The following is a 20,348-nucleotide window of genomic DNA, read 5'->3' on the forward strand; positions in this document are numbered from 1 at the left end:
CGTTGAATACTATTCCATTGTATTTACGTACCAAAATTTGTTTATCCATTTATCCACTGACGGATACTTAGGTTGTTTTCATTTTTTTGCTACACTGAATAATGCTGCAATGAATATGGGTGTGTATATGTCTATTCTTGTCACTTCTCTTATTTCTTCAGGATAAATACCTAATAGTGGGATTGCTGGATCATGTGGTATTTCTATTTCTAGCTATTTGAGAAAGTGCCATACCATTTTCTGTAGTGGTTGTAGCATTTGACTATCTCACCAGCAGTGTTTAAGAGTTCAATTTCCCCACATCACCAGCATTTATTATTCTCTGTTTTTTTGGATCAGAGCCATTTTTACTGGGGTAAGATGGTATCTCATTGTAGTTTTGATTTGTACCTCTCTAATGGCTTACGATGGTGAGTATCTCTTCATGTGTTTGTTAGCTGCCTGAATGTCTTTGGTGAAGTGTCTGTTCATATCCTTTGTCCTCTGGCCATTTTTTGATAGGGTTGTCTTTTGTTTAATGTAACTTTTTTAAAAAAATTTTATTGTGCTTTAGGTGAAAGTTTACAGTGCAATTTCTCGTTCAAAAATTTATACACAAATTGTTTCGTGACAATCCCCACATTGTGTCAACACTCTCCCCCTTTCCCTTTCCACTCCAAGTTCCCTGTGTTCATCTGTCCAGTTTTCCTGTCCTTTCCTGCCTTCTTGTCTTTGCTTTTGGGCAGGCATTGCTCATTTGGTCTTGTATACTTGATTGAGCTAAGAAGTACGTTCCTGACGTGTGTTGTTTGTTTCATAGGCTTGTCTAATCTTTGGCTGAAAAGCAGACTTTAAGAGTGGCTTCAGTTCTTAGTTAACAGAGTGTCCAGAGGCCATGGTCTTGGGGGTTCCTCCAGTCTCTATCAGACCATTAAGTCTGTTTGTGTGTGTGTGTGAATTTGAATTTTGTTCCACATTTTTCTCTCACTCTGTCCAGGACACTACTGTGATCCCTGTCAGAGCGGTTACTGGTGGTAGAAGGGCACCATCTAGTTCTTTGGAGCTCAGGCTGGTAGACGTTCTGGTTCATGTGGAGAATTAGCCCTTTGGACTAATATTTTCCTTGTGTCTTTGGTTTTCTTCATTCTCCTTTGCTCCGGATGGGATGGAACCAATAGATGTTTACCCCAGACAGCCATTCAAAAGCTTTTAAGACCTCAGACGCTACTGACCAAAGTAGGATGTAGAACATTTTCTATATGAACTATGTTATGCCAGTTGGCCTAGACAGCCCCCAAGACATCTAGGTCAGTCTCCAGTCCTGAGCCCCAGCAACTCAGTCCCTCAAGGTGCTTGGATGTGCTTAGGAAGCTTCTTATGGCTTTGCCTTGGTCAAGTTGTGCTGACTTCCCCTATACTGTGTGTGGTCTTTCCCTTCACCAAAGTTACCACTTCGCTACCATCTAGTTAGTGATTTCTCCTGTCCACCCTTCCCCTACCTGTTAACCATCAAAGATTATTTTTTCCTGTGTATAAACCTTTCTTAGGGCTTTATAATAGTATATAATAGCCTCATACGATATTTGACCTTTTGTGATTGACTTATTTCATTCAGCATAATGCCCTCCAGATACATCCATGTTGTGAGAAGTTTTACGGATTCATCATTGTTCTTTATCGTTATGCAGTATTCCACTGTGTGTTTGTAACAAAATTTGTTTATCCATTCATCCGTTGATCGGCACTTAGGTTGTTCCCATCTTTCTGCTATTGTGAATAATGCTTCAATGAACATGGGTGTGCATGTCTATTTGTGTGACGGCTCTTATTTCCCTAGGATATATCCCTAGTAGTGGGATTGCTGGATCATATGTATTTCCATTTCCAGCTTTTTAAGGAAGCGCCATATGGTTTTTCATAGTGGTTGTACCATTTTACACTCCCACTAGCAGTGCATGAGTTCCAATCTTCCTGCAACCTCTCCAATATTTGTTATTTTCTGCTTTTTTGATTAGTGCCAAAAAGGTCAAGATGAGATGGTATCTTACTGTAGTTTTGATCTGTATTTCCCTTGTGGCTAATGATTGAGAGTACTTCCTCATGTGTCTGTTAGTTGCCTGAATGTCTTCTTTGGTGAAGTATCTGTTCACATCCTTTGCCCAGTTTTTAAATTGGATTATTTGTCTTTTTTGTTGTTAAGGTGTTGAAGTATTCTACAGATTTTCGAGATCAGTCCCTTGTCAGATATGTCACAGCTAAAAATTTTTTCCCAGTCTGTAGATTTTCTTTTTACTCTTTTGGGGAAGTCTTTTGATCAACATAAGTGTTCCATTTATAGGAGCTCCCCATTATTTTCTCGTGTTTGTGCATTGTTAGTTATGGTTTATATTGTATTTATGCCATGTATTAGGGCTTCTAGCATTGTCCCTATTTTTTCTTCTAAGGTCTTTACCACTTTAGGTTTTATATTTAGGTCTTCGATCCATTTTGAGTTAGTTTTTGTATATGGTGTGAGGTATGGGTCCTGTTTCATTTTTTTACAGATGGACATCCAGTTTTGTCAGGACCATTTGTTAAAAAAGACTGCCTTCCTCCATTTAAAGGACTTTGGTCCTTTGTCAAGGATTGTTTGTCTTTTCATTGATGAAGTGTTGAAGTTTTCTATATATTTTAGAGATTAGACCCTTGTCAGATACATTGTTGTCAAAAGTTTTTCCCAGTCTATAGATCTCTTTTTACTCTTTTAGTGAAGTCTTTTGATGAACATAAGTATTTAATTTTTAAGAGGTCCATGTTATCTAGTTTATGTTCTGTCTGATAGTTATGTTTGATAGTCTATTTATGCCTTAAATTCAGACCCCTCGCTTTGTCTCTGTGTTATCTTCCAGGAACTTTTATGCCTTAGGTTTAACATTTAGGTCTTTGATCCATTTTGAGTTAGTTTTTGTGTATCATGTGATGTATGCACCCTGTTTCATTTTTCTGCAAATAGATATCCAGTTGTGCCAGCACCATTTGTTAAAGAGTCTTCTATTCCCCACCGAATGGACTTAAACCCTTTGTCAAAAATCAGCTCTCTATAGCTGGATGGATTTACTTCTGGGTTCTCAATTCTGTTCCACTGGTCTGTGTGTCTGTCACTGTACCATTACCAGGCTGTTTTCACTACCGCAGCTGTACAGTAAGTTTTGAGATCAGGGAGTGTGAGGCCTTTTACTTTGTTCTTTGATAATGCTTTGGGTATTTAGGACCTCTTTCCTTTCCATATAAAGTTGGAGATTAGTTTTTGTACTGTGTTAAAGAATACTGTTGAGATTTAGATTGGGATTGCATCATATCTATATATTGCTCTGGGTAGTACTGACATTTTCACAATGCTAAGTCTTCTAATCTATAAGCATGGTATATTTTTCCATTTATGTAGGTCTCTTGTGGTTTCTTGCAGTAGTGTTTTGTAGTTTTCTTTGTATATGTATTTTACATCCCTGGTTAGACTTATTCCTAGGTATTTTACCGTTTGGGGGGATATTGTAAATGGTATCTTTTTTTTTTTAATTTCCTTGTCAGAGTTCTCCTTGTTACTATAGAGGAATCCAACTGATTTTTTGCATGTTGATTTTGTACCCTGCCACTTTGCTGAACTCTTCCATTAGTTCCAGTAACTTTCTTGTAGAGTCTCTGGGATTTTCTACACATAAGATCATGTCATCTGTGAATAGGAATAGTTTTGCCTCTGCCTTACCCATTTGGATGTTCTCTACTTCCCTTTCTTGCCTTATTGCTCTGGCTAGGACTTCCAGTACAATATTGAATAGGACTGGCAACAAACAGGCATCCTTATCCAGTTCCTGTTCTCAAGGAGAACGCTTTCAATCTCTCTTCATTGAGAATAATGTTGGCTATTGGTTTTGTAACCCAACCAGAAAAAAACCCAGTGCCGTCAAGGTTTTGTATATATGCCCTTAATTATGTTGAGGAATTTTCCTTCTATTCCTAACTTGCTGAGGGTTTTTATCAGGAAAAGGTATTGAATTTTGTCAGATGTCTTCTCTGTATCAACTGAGATGATCATATGATTCTTTTCCTTTTTTCTATTTATGTGATGAATTATAGCAATTGATTTTCTAATGCTGAACCACCCCTGCATCCCTGGAATGAACTCTGTCTGACTGCAGTGTACTATTTTTTGATATGCTGTTGAATTCTGTTGGCTACAATTTTTGAGTCTATATTCATGAGGAATATTGGTCTGTAATTTTCTTTTCTTTTTTTTTTTTTTTCGTGGTCTCTTTGCCTGGCATTGATATCAGGGCTCTGCTGGCTTCACAGAATGAATTAGGGACTATTCTTTCCTTTTCTATGTTCTGGAATAGTTTGAGTAGATTTGGAGTCAACTCTTCTCTGAATATTTGGTAGAACTCTCCAGTGACACCATCTCAGCCAGGGCTTTTTTTTTGTTAGGAGTATTTTTTTATGAAATCTTCAATTTCTTCTGTGATGGATCTATTTAGGTTTTCTACCTCTGCTTGTATTAGTTTAGGCAGATAACACGTTTCTAGAAATTCGTCCATTTCTTATAGGTTTTCAAATTTGTTAAAAAAAAATTTGTTAGAGCACAATTTTTCATAATATTCTGTAATAATCCTCTTTATCTTGCTTAGTTCTGTTATAATGTTGCCCGTTTCATTTCTTATTTTATTTGCATCTTCTCATTTTTTTCCTTTGTCGGTTTGGCCTTTGGTTTGTCAATTTTATTGATCCTCTCAAAGAACCAACTTCTAATTTAAATACCACGTTTTAAAAAAGGGATTAATTTTATAGTTCTTAACTTCTATGCAACTTCTTGAATTCTAAAACAAAACACACTTGGGACTTCATAATTTGAAAAGTTTAACATTCCTTCAAAGACAAAGTACATTTTAAAAATGGCATAAAAAAATAAAATCATGTTATCATGGACACTGAATAAGCAATAAGACTTTTACTTACCAAATTTACAATCAAATTCAGCAAACTGTCAGAGATCTTTTACACACAGCATATTTAGAAAACAGCAGAGTTGGGAGGAACACAAGCATATGTTTGAGTGGCAGCAAAATCAACTATGGCATACGTCTAACTAACTCTGCTGTGTTAATATGAAAGTTTATCCTCTTATCTGGCGTTGAAGCCCCCATTCTGTGCATGGAACATACAAAATACTATAGTAATTTTGGTGAAAAAGATTTCTGTCAAAACTAAATTTTACCTGTTGAGATATCCAACAATAAATTGTACATTACAAATAACTACTTAGAAGTATACACAGAACAGGTCAAGTCAATAAAACATAAACCTATCGGTTCAACGTCTACAAAGCAACTCACTAGCATTGAGAAAAAGATAATTAATGGTTTTAATTTGCCACATTAACAAAGTTATTATTGCCATTATCAGTCCTGGCTAGATGGTCACTTTTAGGTCATTGGTAGCAGCTGTTTTAACAATGGTCTCAACTCCACTACCAGATGTGCACTTAGCAGCTGAGAATGGACTGCTAATTATAACTATACATGACAGGAATCTTTCCAGGGCTGACTTGCATTGAAATCGGAAAATTGATCTCAGAGAACATTTTACCAAAAGATTTAGCATGTGATAAACATACTAAAAGCTTTCTAACCCTTTAGCAGGCTTGAGGCTTAGTTACAAGTCTAGAATCAGAGAATTTTATATTAGACTATAACTATCTTCTGGGTAATACTGGCTACAGAAGACATTTCTTTAATTCATCTGTATTCTTGCTCTTCCTCTGAATGAAAAAAAATTTTTGGAACATTTATGGTATAAATTATATCGACTGACAAAGATGGCATCGAGAACTAAAAAGTTAAGTGAATTATATGTAAAATAAAGATGCAGAGAGAACTTAAAAGTCAAAATAATTAAAAAATGGGCAAAAGATATGAACAGACACTTCCCTAAAGAAGACATTCAGGTAGCTAACAGATACATAAGGAAATGCTCCTGATCATTAGCCATTAGAGAAATGCAAATCAAATCTACAATGAGATTCCATCTCACTCCAACAAGGCTGGCATTAATCCAAAAAACACAAAAGAATAAATGTTGGAGAGGCTGTGGAGAGATTGGAACACTTATACACAGCTCATGCGAATGTAAAATGGTACAACCACTTTGGAAATCGATTTGGCGCTTCCTTAAAAAGCTAGAAATAGAACTACCATACGATCCAGCAATCCCACTCCTTGAAATATATCCTAGAGAATAGCCTTTACACGAACAGATACATGCACACCCATGTTCTTTGCAGCACTGTTTACAATAACAAAAAGACGGAAACAACCAAGGTGCCCATCAATGGGTGAACGGATAAATAAATTACGGTGTATTCACACAATGGAATACTACTCATCGATAAAGAACAGTGAGGAATCTGTGAAACATTTCATAACATGGAGGAATCTAGAAGGCATTATGCTGAGTGAAATCAGTCAGTTGCAAAAGGACAAATATTGTATAAGACCACTATTATAAGAACTCAAGAAACAGTTTAAACAGAGAAGAAAATATTCTTCGATGGTTACAAGAGGGAGGGAGGGTGGGAGAGGAGTATTCACTAATTAGATAGTAGATAAGAACTACTTTAGGTGAAGGGAAAGACAACACACAATACAGGGGAGGTCAACACAACTGGACTAAACCAAAAACAAAGAAGTTTCCTGAATAAACTGAATGCTTCAAAGGCCAGCATAGCAGGGGCGGGGGTCTGGGAACCATGGTTTCAGGGGACATCTAAGTCGATTGGCATAATAAAATCTATTAAGAAAACATTCTGCATCCCACTTTGGAGAGTGGCGTCTGGGGTCTTAAATGCTAGCAAGCGGCCATCTAAGATGCATCAATTGGTCTCAATCCACCTGGATCAAAGGAGAATGAAGAACACCAAGGACACAAGGTAATTATGAGCCCAAGATGCAGAAAGGGCCACATAAACCAGAGGCTACATCAGCCTGAGACCAGAAGAACTAGATGGTGCCCAGCTACACCCAGTGACTGCCCTGACAGGGAACACAACAGAGAACCCCTGAGGGAGCAGGAGAGCAATGGGATGCAGACCCCAAATTCTCATAAAGAGACCAGACTTAATGGTCTGACTGAGACTAGAAGGACCCCAGTGGTCATGGGCCCCAGACCTTCTGTTGGCCCAGGACAGGAACCATTCCCAAAGCCAACTCTTCAGACAGGGATTGGACTGGACCATGGGTTGGAGAGGGATGCTGGTGAGGAGTGAGCTTCTTGGATCAGGTGGACACTTGAGACTATGTTGGCATTTCCTCCCTGGAGGGGTGGTGAGAGGGTAGAGGCGGTTAGAAGCTGGTGAAATGGGCACGAAAAGAGAAGAGTGGAGGGAGGGAGTGGGCTGTTTCATTAGGGGGAGAGCAACTGGGAGTATGTAGCAAGAGGTATACAAGTTTTTGTGTGAGAGACTGACTTGATTTGTAAACTTGCACTTAAAGCACGATGAAAAATTTTTGAAAAAAGAATAATTTTAAGACTGAAAATCAGATAAGTTTACTGTTACAAGAATCACTGAATATCATCATATGCTGCTGAATATTATTAATCTGGCCACAATTTGGGCCATTACATGTACATTTTACTGTATCATTAATATAAACCAATCATTTTACATGGCTAAAGAGTTTTAGTTTGAAACAACAGGTCAAAGTAATAGTCATTATGTGCTCCCACACTAATATAATTTAGTCTAGACAAACTTCATAGTAAATATTTTGCTTTTTTTTTTTACTTAGCAATATAACTTGAAGATCGTTCCATATCAATTGATATGGAGCTGTCTCCTTTTAAATGGTGACTTTAAAAGGAACACTCCAAACCTGTTACCTTGGAGTTGATCTCAACTCATAGCGACTCTATAGGACAGAGTAGAACAGCCTCACAGGGTTCCCAAGTCTATAATCTTTACAGAATCAGAGTGCCACATCTTTCTCCTGTGGGGTGGCTGTTGTGTTCGAATCACCAACCTTTCGGTTCGCAGCTGAGCACTTAATCACTGCGCCACTAGGGTTCCTTAAAAGAACACTAACAAATTATTATACAAAGGTTCAGAATACAGCATCCAAGATAACAAAAGCTTAAAGGCTAAGATATATTAAAAAAACTGCTGAAGAATTTTCAGATGTTTAGTCTGGAGAAAAGATTTACTAAGGGAATCACAATAATTCATTCAATCATTTACTTAAAATTTTCATGAAAATAATTACATTAAGACGGTTTTCTTCAACAAAACTCCAGGGCTCAGTTTGATCAAATTTCAGGTATTATGTTTCCTATATTAACTGTACCAAAGAGTAGCTAAATAGTAGTTGTAACCAAATAGTAGGTAAGAAGTGTCTCTGTAAACCGTTCCAATTAATAAATGAAAAAGGTATGATAAGCTTAGAATATCATCATTTTGCAAAAGCAAAGGGAGTGAATTAACCAATGAATTCACAGACGTAGGCACTGAACATCAATAGTGACAGTGAATTCCTGTGGGCCCTGATGTCGGAAATAATACATAAGACTTGGAATGCGGGTGGCGGGGGCAGACCTTGGAAAAGGTAACAGGCAGAAAGATTTCGTAAATGTACTTTGTGTCTTACACACTTTCTCTCAAAAGGTGGCGTATAACACCTCATCTGTAACCCAACATTTATCCTCTTTTTTTCTCTAGTCAATCTGTGGCCATGAATAATGACCAGGTGTCACAGGATGATCTCTTAAAGTCCAGGTTCAGTGACACCAATCTCATCAGGTTAAAAAAAGCAAATTAGTTTTTGGCAGTGAAATTAATTACACATAACAAGAGCTCCTATACGAACATTCTTAAATGTCACTGAAAATCAGGACCGACATATCTAAGAACATGTTTTTCCATTGACAGTATCTTACTGATAGTAAAAGCATGTTTATGAAAATTTCTTCTATATTTTTGCCCATGTTGAAAAATCTCTGAGGCCTAATCACCTTGATTCTTGGCCTCTTTTAAAACAAGTATATTAATTATTGTAGATTAAATTGCTATTACAAATAGACCCCAAAATGCAATGGCTCAAATAAAATGAAAGTATATTTCTCATTCAAGTACAGTCCAGAGTGGGTGTTTCAGGTTTGCAGGTAGCCATAAGATCCTTCAGGAACCCAGGCTGAAAGCATGACATTAACTGACCTATGGCACACCATGAACAAAGCCTTATAACTAAAACATGTTATGTTAAAATGAAACTAAAGGGGCACATCAGCCCAGGGCAAGGACTAGAAGGGAAGAGGGGACAGGAAAGCTGGTAATAGGGAACCCAGCATCGAGAAGGGAAAGGGTTGACATGACGTGGGGTTGTTAACCAATGTCATGAAACAATATATATACCAACTGTTTAATATGAAGCTACTTTGCCCTGCAAATCTTCATCTAAAGTACTATTAAAAAAAAAAACAAAACCCAAAAACATTTTATGTTCGAAGAATGCAATGGAATAAGCAAGGAGTTTGGAGTTATAGAGATATCAGTGACCAGCTGTTTGACTTTAGACAAGTTACTTAATTGTTCCAAGCTTCAGTTTCTTCATCTATCAAAGATTAGAAGAAATTTTATATATATGTGCATGTATACACACAAATATAAATACACACACACACATATATATACCGTGCCTGGCAAACAGAAAATGCTCAATGTTAGTCTTTCCTTTCCCTATCCTTATTCACTTATGTCTTAAGTAAACTCATATGGGTTTCCAGTCACCTGATCAGTTTTCTTAGCATTTTGTTTGGCGTGTTTTACATCTTTTGTATTCATGTTTTCCTATCAACCAATTTAAATTATTTACAACTGCCAATGAAATAATTTGGCCTTTTAAAATAAAATAACTAAAAATAGTCATTTATTTATTTAAGTAATTTCCATTTTTAAAATGAAGATGCCACTAAACTCTGCCTCAAACAAACTGAGAGCTCAGAAACAACAGTGCAGGCAAAGCTGCCAGAAATGTAAAAATAATCAACAAGGAGGTCTTTACTGAGCAAGAGTCTAAGAGGCAGCAACACTTTCTGGAATTGAATCTCACAATTCAAAGAGCAACTTTATATCTGAAAAGTACAGAAATGACTGAGACTTCCAATCGAGTCATAATTTTCAGTTTTAAGCTCTCTGTACTCCAAAAATACACCAAAGATTGATAAAACATAAAACGGGAAAATTAAAAAGCCATAACAAGTTCAAAGCAAAGATAATTATCTCTGTGTGTCATGGACTGAATAGAAACATACTGTGGTTGGAAGAACTAAACTTTTGTGTCTTTATTACCCCAGTCTGAAAATAGGCAAACCAGGTCACGGCTTCAGAGTTTATAAAATAATGGGCCATGAGTGTGTCCAAAATGAGGGATGGGCCCTAAGCCAAGTTCACTGCATAAAACCAGGAGCTGGTGCAGAGCTTCTCTTAACCATGAAAAGAGAGTGAAGAACTTTTTGCCAGTTGCTGCATAGAGATAATGCTCATATGAAACTCTATACCTAAGGCATCAAGTGAAATAATCCATAGCTTTGCCCCCAGAATCTGGGCCAAACTGCTTGTGGCCTCAGTGACTGGATCTTTAATACAATGGGATGCCAGCCCAGAGCTGCCAATATGAGACTTAATTCTTGACAAACAAGCCTCACAGGTGAGTGAAAGCAGCCACAAAACCACTAAGTAGGAAAAAGTAAGAATAAAACAAAATAAAAAGCTCAACAAGCTCCCATATGAAATGAGCCTGTACACCAAAATTCTAAAATACTTAAGAAAAAAAATGCTAGGTAAGCACAAAATGCTAGACAGGCACAGTAAGCAGGGGATGGATTCACTTATGATAAAAAGAAAACGAACCAACCTAAGAATGGTTTTTAAATAAGTATGTTTAGAATCCTAAAAGATCTGAAAGGAAAACACACTTAAACATGTGTGTGCTCACATACACACATGCGTGCACACACACAGATATTGTTAAGTAAAAGGAAATTAGAAATACTGGAAACTAAAAATATTATCATTGAAATAAACAAATATATGGCATCAATTCTAGAATACTGTAAAAAGGGAGTTATTGAACTACAAGATACTAACTAAAGAACTGATCCTGAATGTAACATAAAGAAGTAATGAGAAAAAGCATGAAAGATGAGTTAAGAAATACGCAAGATACGTTGTGAGGATCCAACAGACATATAACGGTAGTTCCAAAAGAAAAGACTAAAGAGATTAGCAGCAAAGCAATACTGAAGCAATATGTGAGAATATTTCAGAATTGAAGACATGAGGTTTAATAAGGTAGAATTAAAAAAAAAATGAAACAAAACAAAAAGGGAGAAGCACACATAGACTAAGGATAATAGTATGCTCTGAATGAAGTGGTATGACTGACCCAACTCTTTGACCTAAGCATTTTTTTTTTTTAAATAACATTTATTTTGTTTTCGACAAGGATTTACACAGTAGTTTAGGTTCTCATTCAACAACTTCTAAACAAATTGTTCGGTGACACTGGTTACATTCTTTACAATGCGTCGACATTCTCTTTACTTCTGTTCTGGTTGTTCTGTTTCCATTAACCTAATTTCCCTGCCCCCTTATCTTCTCATCTTTGTTCTAAAGTAATTGTTGACCATTTGGTCTTGTAGAGATGATTTTTTAAAGAAGCACAGTACTTGCAGGTGATAATCTTTATTTTGTGAGCCAATCTGTTATTTAGCTAAAAGGTAACCTCAGGGGCTAATTTCAGTTCAAGGTTTAAAGAGTATCTCAGGACAATTGTCTCAGGGAGTCCTCCAGTCTCAACTGGTGCAGTAAGTCTAGATTTTTTAAGAATCCGAGATTCTGTTCCACATTTTTCTCTCATTCTCTCAGGGTCCATCTATTGTGGCCCTGATCAGAACCGTAGGTAATGGTAGCCAGGTACCATCTTGTTCTTCTGGTCTCCGGGTAGATAAGACCATGGTTTGTGTAGGCTATTACTCCTGTAGACTAGTTTCTTCTCTGAGTCTTTGGTTTCCTTCTCTCTCTTTTGCTCCAAACAACTAGAGATCAATAGTTGTTTTTCAGATGGCTGCTCATAAGCTTTTAATACCCCAGACAGTACGCGCCAAACTAGGATGTAGAAGAAAGACTTTATGAACAAAAGACTTTATGCCAATTGACTGAGTTTTCCCACGAGACATGGTCCTAAGCCTTCAAACCCAGAAAACTAATCCCACCAGGTGTTTGGTTATTGCTAAGAAATATCTGTAACTGTGCCCTGTATGTTCTTTATTATATATATGAATATATATGCACACATACATATACATACACACATATATACTTCACATACACATACCTATACACAAACATGCCTACATACATACATAAACCAAAACCCAAACAGTTTTAGCTGTATTTTTTATATTCACTTTTTAAAAATCTGAAGCAAATGCAGCAAAATGTTAAAACTTGACAGAGCTGAGTGGTATTAACAAATGTTCATTATATTACTCACCATTTTTTCTGAATATTTAAAATATTACATAAAAAGAAGAGAACATAAAAGAACAAAAACAGAAGTATAAATGAAAAGTGAGGACATGGAGGACAGCATGTAGAGACCAGAGGAGCTTGGTCATGCAGAGAAAGTGAATGGGATAATAGCCAGGAAAAATGCATAATCAAAACATGGTTTCTCCAGAAAGTAAAGATAGAAGAATCTTTAAAATAGAACATCATTACATATAGACTATGCAAAAGAATAAGTAAAAAAAACAGAAGACAAAAAGAATAAGTGATAGAAAAAGTTCTTGAGGAGACAGAATGGGATTGACATGTGGGGTGATTAGCCTTGAACAGAGAAAAGACAGCTCTTTCTCTGAGACTTTAGTGAAAGAAATAAGAATTATTTCATACATAGACTCTACAGCTATCAGAGTTTGAAATTAAGGGGATTAGACTGATAACTTTGATTTTTCTGTGAATATGAAACATGGTCATTTACTGAGCAGGAGGCAAGAGGAGATACAGAAAGTAGGTTCAAGACTAAATATTTAAATTTGGGTTATTTTAGCTCCAGTTTGCAAAATGGAAAGTTGACTGTAAATAAAACTGCTTGCAAAGGTAAAGTGGAACTCTCTTCTAATTCGCTCAGAGCAAGAGAATAAATAAATAAATGTATCTTTATAGAAACACTAGGGTATTTAACGACTGATTAACTTGAGATCTACAACTTTCGTTCAAATTCACCTCCATCAGATATGGATTTGGGAATATCCTAGCCATCGTCATAGTGGAAGTGAAAGTTTTCCGAGGTAAAGGCATTACATAAGAGCATGCTGTGTTAAAGACAGAAAACGATGACAGTCATTTGAAACGTATGCTGCCCTCAAAGCGATTTCGTTTGTGGCAATATACATATGTTTCCAAAGAGATTTTATTCTGCCTTTACAACTGGGAAAAGAGACTCAACTGCATTATTCTACTTTACAATTAACTATAGTTCTGATTAATTATAAGATTGTGTTCCATACTTTTCTGTCTCTGAATCCAGAACGTTTCTTCTTTTTCTCCTCTGGGTACGCCTCAAGACCAGTATCTGCAGCCTTTTTTTCTTCGTTACAAACTCCTCCTTCATCTTTATTCTTCCGTTCAGTCTTTAGGTTGTTTACTGATGGTGGAGATTCTGCATGGGCCCTGGATGTGCAAAGAAGAAATCTGGATTAATCACAAAGGTCCGTCAAATTAACTAAATAAGTATTCTCAGATACAATTCAGCAGGAACAACGGCAATGGTATTTGTCAGCGCTTCCACAAGAAGACATCGGAGCTTTCCAGGTGCATTCGATTATCAACAGCAAGCAAAAACTGACAATTCAGTAGAAGCCTCTCTGGCTGATCAGAGATTGAAACTGGCAATTTATTCACTGAAGATTTTTCCAACTTCTTCCATCAAGGTAATGCCTCTACTCCTTTAAACTCCTACATTATTTAGTGTCTGAGAAGCAACCTGCAATTGAGTGTTCTGTTTGGTTCCTTATGTTTTTCCTAGAATCTACTTTGCTTTCCAACTACTAGGTTGAATCAAATGACATGGCTTTTTTTTTATGGATCAAAAACTGTCAAATACTAGCAATATCATACAGCTTAACCTAATAGACAAAGTAATTAACAAGAGACTAGATCCTTCACTCTTTTTCTTTTGAGTTTCCAGAGTGCCTTATAAACCAGTGCCTTACAGAGAAAGCATGCGACGCGTCTGCCACTGATGAGGCAATGCCAAGGGAAGTCCTTGTCTATGTTGACCAGAAAATGGGTTGGAAAAAAGTATACTGAGATTAAGGTACTGAAAGATGAAAAAAATTCTTAATGTATTCTTTCCATATAACTATTTACAGAAGATATGTCAGTTTTTCTTTATTTTATTTACTTGCAAATAACATTTTCTAAACACTAACAAAGACAAAGACTTATTTGAATTTGTAAGCAAAAACTATTACTGATGTCCAAAAAGCTAAAAGCTAAAAATAAACAATTTTTTACAAAGCAACAAGAAAATACCACATTGACTTAGGTTCTTTTCAAATCTGGTTCAAAAGCAAGCTTTTGACCTTAGTTCAAACCTCCTTTCACTCTTGACCAAGTGATATACCGGTCCACATCACTGTTTTATTCTCCTCTTACGAGCCCTGTGTATCTAAATGATAAAGGGCTATTGAAAGTGGGACTCAAGCTAAACAGCTAAATAGAATCAAGCTATACCCAACAGAAACAGACCCAGAAATGCTAGAGATGACAGAATTTGCAGAAAAGGTCTTTCAGGGTGATTATAAAATTGTTAAAATATTTAAAGGAGAACAAGAACATAAAGAAGAAAAAGATAATACTTTTAGAGATGAAAAATGCAATGTCTAAAGTAAAAGTAAAAATCACTAGATAGGCTTAGCAGATAAGATACTGTAGAAAAAAAGATCAGTAACCATGAAGACACAGCAGTAAAAACTACCAAAACTGAAGCACAGAGAGAAAAAAGGCTAAAGAAAACACAGGCAGAAGCTCGGAGACACGTGGGACAATATGAAATGGTCTAGCACATGAATGAATGAAGTTCCAGAATGTGTGCAGGGAAGGGGAGGGACAGGAAAAATTTATGAAGCAATAATGGCAAAAAATTGTCCAAATTTGATGAAAACAATAAATTCACCAACTGAAGAATGTCATTAATCCAAGCAGAATAGACACAAAGTAAACCACACTGAAACATCTCATAATCAAACTGTTGGAAAACAGTGATTAAAAAGAAAAGAAAAGATATCCTAAAATAAATATGAGTCATCTTATCAAGAGACAGAGATACAAGATTTGTGAGTTAATTTTTTTTAACTTTTTTCAACCTCTTTTTTGAGTTGTTAAATGACCAGGAAAAAACTTTTTCCTAAGAAGTGAGATTTAAAGTTCTTAATAAAACACAGTGCTATATACTTTTTAACTTTTTAAATAACTACTTTGAAATTTATAATGATTTATCTAAATTGCAAAAGAGCAACATGCTTGATCTAAAAAAAAGTCTAATAATACAGAAAATAGGTGCCACGCCCCATGAAGACTGCCAAGGAACGAAGGTACAGAAGTTGAAAAGAGAAAAGGACCTTCCCCCAGGGCTGACAGTTTAATAACCTCAGTATGATGACAAAGACACTGCAGAGTTGTTTACTCCATAACTACTATGCATCTATCTGATATAACGGAATAGTCTGTTTTTATGTGTGTGTCTACAAATATTTCACTTACAGATAAATTTAAAAATATATTTTCCTATTTTCCATCAATTTTCTATTCCTTTCTACTTTCCATCTGTCATTAACTTTTCTCTTTACCATTTTTTTTTTAATACAAGATGATTTACTCACCAGTTGTTCTCTAACTTACAAATCATCATTTTGTCTATAAACTTGAAGCTTCTCTAGGAGCCTCCTAAAATCAACTATAAAACATATGTCAATACTTTTTGCTACTAATATTTTTCAAATGTTCCTTAAATTGTATCATAGGGAAACAACCATTTTCACAGCCATATGGATTACAAGTGTGGGTAAGAAATTAATTTACTATGCCAACCTTGTAAAACCATGTTTTATGTTCATCCTCTTTAACTGAGCTTCAAAACATACAGACAGGAAGAACACAAAGAAAACTAAAATACAGGAATATTTTTATCAACTTTACTTTTAGCAATCCTATCCTATTCTGGATCGACACACAATTCATCTCGTTCAAGTCCTGTTCAATACGGCAAACAAATACTGAGGACTCACTATGGAAAAGGCAACGAGTTAGATGTTAAAGGATGTAAAGATGAAGAAAATAAAATTTCTTTCTCTAGGGAATTTATAATCCAGTTGGAACTACCTAGCAGTTTCAACGGGTTATTTTTTCTTTTTCAACTGTTGGCTTAATATTGATTTTTATCTTTGCGTGTGATTTAAAGTTTTTACAAGGATGTAGTTTGTGTTAGACATCTCTCCTACAAACAGAGATTAAAGAAGGAAAAAAAAATCCCTTTCCTAATATAATGCCATAAGTTGCTTGTTTTTAAAATTTTCAGATAGTTCTTGTGCCAGATAATCTGCCTCTTTTTTAATCAACCAAGTATTGAGCCTTTTAGAAATTACCACAGAATTGTCAGAGGGAGCACAGGTAAATCTGATTTCAGTTTATGACTATAATGAATAACATAATGGTATCTGACTTTCCTAATATTTTCAGAGTCATTTCTCAATAACCAAGACAAAAACAAAAACAGTTGCCGTCAAGCCGATTTCGACTCATGGTGATCCTATGTGTGCCAAAACAGAACTGAACTCCATAGGGCTTTCAATGGCTAACTTTTTTGTTCTTCATATAAATGGAATCACAAAATATGTGGTCTTGAAGTTTCTGGTATGGCATGTAAAAAGCTTGGAAGTCATCACTCCCATCTCTACAAAAACTGAAAATCAAAAACTCTTCTTAGATCCATCAGAAAATTGAGGTCACAGGGTAAACTGCCTCCATGAAAACTGGAGAGACAGGCTCATTCAGATTATTATACACAATAGTAATCTTAAAAGATAAAAAATATAATTACCTAGGAAGTCCAGTGGGACTACCAGGGTATAAAATCACCTGTGCTTTGCACAATTACTACAGACTAAAATACTGCATACACTTTATGAAAACGAAGTTTCTGCAGCTGACAAAGCCCATTAATGGGACTTTTTCTTCTGTGTATAATAAAGCACTATAGTTTCAACAATGCGAAAAGAAAGGGAGAAAATATTTGCAAATCATATATCTGATATGTTTTGCATATATGTGATATGTTTTGTTTGTTTTTTATATCTGATAAGGGTTTAATATCCAGAATATATTAAGAACTCTTACAACCCAACAATTAAAAAAAAATTTTTTTTTTAAGTGGGCGAAAGACTTGAATAGGACATTTACTCAAAGATGATATACAAATGGCCAACAAGCACATGAAAAGATGTTCAACATCATTGCCATTAAAGAATGCAAACCCAAACCACAACATGATACCATTTCATGCCCACTATGATGACTTTAATCCAAAAAAAGAAAAATTACTAGTGTTGGCAAGAACGTAGAGAAACAGGAATGCTCATATACTGCTGATGGGAATGTAAAACAGGGAAGCTGTTGTGGAAAACATTCTGGCAGTTCCTCAAAGAGTTAAATATAGAATGACCATATGACCTAGAAATTCCACTCCTAGATATACGTCCAAGAGAAATGAAAACATACGTCCACACAGAAACTGTATACCATGAATGTTTATAGCAACATTATTCATAATAGCCAACAGACAGAAACAACCCAAATGCCCATGAATGGATGAATCAATAAACAAACTGTGGTATATGCACACAAAGGAATATTACTGAGCCATAAAAAGGAATGAAGTTCTAATACATGCTATGATATGGATAAATCTTGAAAACATCATGCTAAGTGAAACATGTGTCACAAAAGACCACGTATTGCAAAATTCCACCTATATGAAATGTCCAGAATAGGCGAATCCAGACACAGAAAGCAGATTAGTGGTTACCACGGGGTGGGAGGAAGGAAGAATGGGGAGTGATTACTTTAGAGGTTAGAGTGTTTTTCTGGGGTGATGAAAAGTTTTTAAACTAAACAGAAGTGGTGGTTCCACAACATTGCGAATGCACTAAATGCCACAGAATTACACATTTTATAACAGTTGATTGCATGCTATGTGAATTTCACCTCAATTAAAAGAATGAATTGCTCAAGGTAAATCACCTGTTATTAACATCATACATTATTAAGAGTTACATGTTTTTCATGTGAAAGGGAAGGAGGTACAAAATATCCAGACTATTAAAGAGAGGTATCACTAGATTTTGAGATCAAGTTCATCAAAATATTAATGCAAAGCAAATGGAATAAACTTCAGAACAGCAAAGATTTGAGTGCAGGGCCTTGAAATGGCTCATTCAACGTTAAAATTTAAACTTGCTTTAAAACAATCAGCCCAGGGCACTTCACAATAAATCCCATACTGCTGTTGTGCTTTGTACTGGCATCACTTTTCTTCTATTTATTTTTTCTTCATCCCACTACTATTTGAGATAGCTTGAAATTTGAGGTGTAACAATAACTTAGATTATAACAACAAATATTGGTAAAACTACAGCTATTAGAATTTTGTAGGGATATAATTTCAAATTACTTTCAAACAGAAATGCAGACAGACTGCCCCACCCCTAATTTGCTTACATTTAACCAGATTATAAATCAAGATGAAGTATAACATAAATACATACATGTATTAATACAGTTGTTCATGTTCTACATGACAAATTAATACGATAATAATGAAGATAATGATGATTCGTCCTAGACAAGTGGAAAGAAGAAAAAAATTTTTTGTCCTGCAACAAAGAAAAAGGAAAAAAACAAAACCAAAAACTATTTAACCAATAGCAAAGCATATCAGAAGAAAAGAGGCTAAAGTAGTCTGACTGCAGCAAAATTTTATTGGTTAGGTAGATGTGGATGTCTTATTGATTCATTAAAATCATTTATTAAGAGCCTACTGTGGACAGATTGTGCAATCTGTAAACTCAATCTACAGCAGCGCTAAGAAAACACAGACATTCAATGAATAAGGACAATTTTTTCCTGTTGCCACTGACCTGATTCCAACTCATGGCGACCCTATAGGACAGAGTAGAACTGCCCCACAGGGTTTCCAAGGAGCAGCTGGTAGATTCAAACTACTGACCTTTTGGTTAGCAGCTGAGCTTGTAACCACTGTGCCAAAGATAATTAGCTGCTATCATTTTATTTTTACTTTATTCTAGATTTATATCATCTTTAGTAAATAGAAATAAAGATTTCCCACATGAAGTGCAAATTTCTTAGCTTCCCTGAGGCTTTGCTGCCTATTATAATACCTTCAAATATTAACTTTAACTAAGGTTTGAATAAATGTCCACTAGATACATTATCTTGGGAGGTAATAATAAAAGGAAGGAAAATCATAACAACCATAAACATCTCAATAAATATAGAGAAAGCATTTGACAAAATTCACTAACTAAAAGAAACTCTCAGCAAATAAGGAATAGAAGAGAACGTCTTCAAACTGAACACTTTCCTCTTAAAAATGGGAGCAAGGCAAAGACGTCCAATCTCACCACTTCTATTCTACATTAAACTGGAGATCCTTGCTAATGCAATATGGAACAGAGGGATGAAAGGGCTTATAGATTGGAATGGAAGATGTAAAACTATCTTGTTTTTTTTCAGACACCAGGAATGTGTACATAGAAAAGCCTGAGGAACAAAAAAAAAAAAAAAAAAAAGTACTAGAGCTAATACGTGAATTTAGAAAGTTCACAGGATTCAAGGTCTGTATTTAAAAAAAAAAATCAGTGGGCTTTCTATTTACTAACAATGAAATGTTAAAAACAGTACCATCTGTAATAGCATCAACATAAACTGCTAAAGAATAAATTTGCTCTTCAAACTCAATAATAAAAACACAAATAGCTCATTTTTGAAAAATGGGCAAAGGATCTAAGTAGCCCTTTCTCCAAAGAAGATAAACGAATGTCCAAAAAGCACATGAAAACATGCTTGACATCATTTGCCATCAGGGAAATGTAACTCAAAACCACACTGAGATACCACTTCATACTCACCAGGATGGCTATACTCAAAAGGACAGAACATAAAGGACAGAACATAACAAATGTTGGTGGGGATGTGGAGAAATTGG

General features: G+C 35.6%; 1 protein-coding gene across 3 annotated transcripts in view; it reads right to left on the minus strand.

Moving 5' to 3' along the window:
- The window catches only part of MICU1 (mitochondrial calcium uptake 1), a 269,106-nt gene that overhangs the window by 204,744 nt on the left and 44,014 nt on the right, over window positions 1-20,348 (minus strand). For all 3 annotated transcript variants that reach the window (XM_023547062.2, XM_064269703.1, XM_003408889.4), the window contains exon 3: window positions 13,573-13,735. In XM_023547062.2, the coding sequence (XP_023402830.1) occupies window positions 13,573-13,735 (163 nt within the window). The remainder of the gene's footprint in view (window positions 1-13,572; window positions 13,736-20,348) is intronic.

The sequence above is a fragment of the Loxodonta africana genome, chromosome 16, assembly GCF_030014295.1.
Source record: "Loxodonta africana isolate mLoxAfr1 chromosome 16, mLoxAfr1.hap2, whole genome shotgun sequence".
NCBI lineage: Eukaryota > Metazoa > Chordata > Mammalia > Proboscidea > Elephantidae > Loxodonta > Loxodonta africana.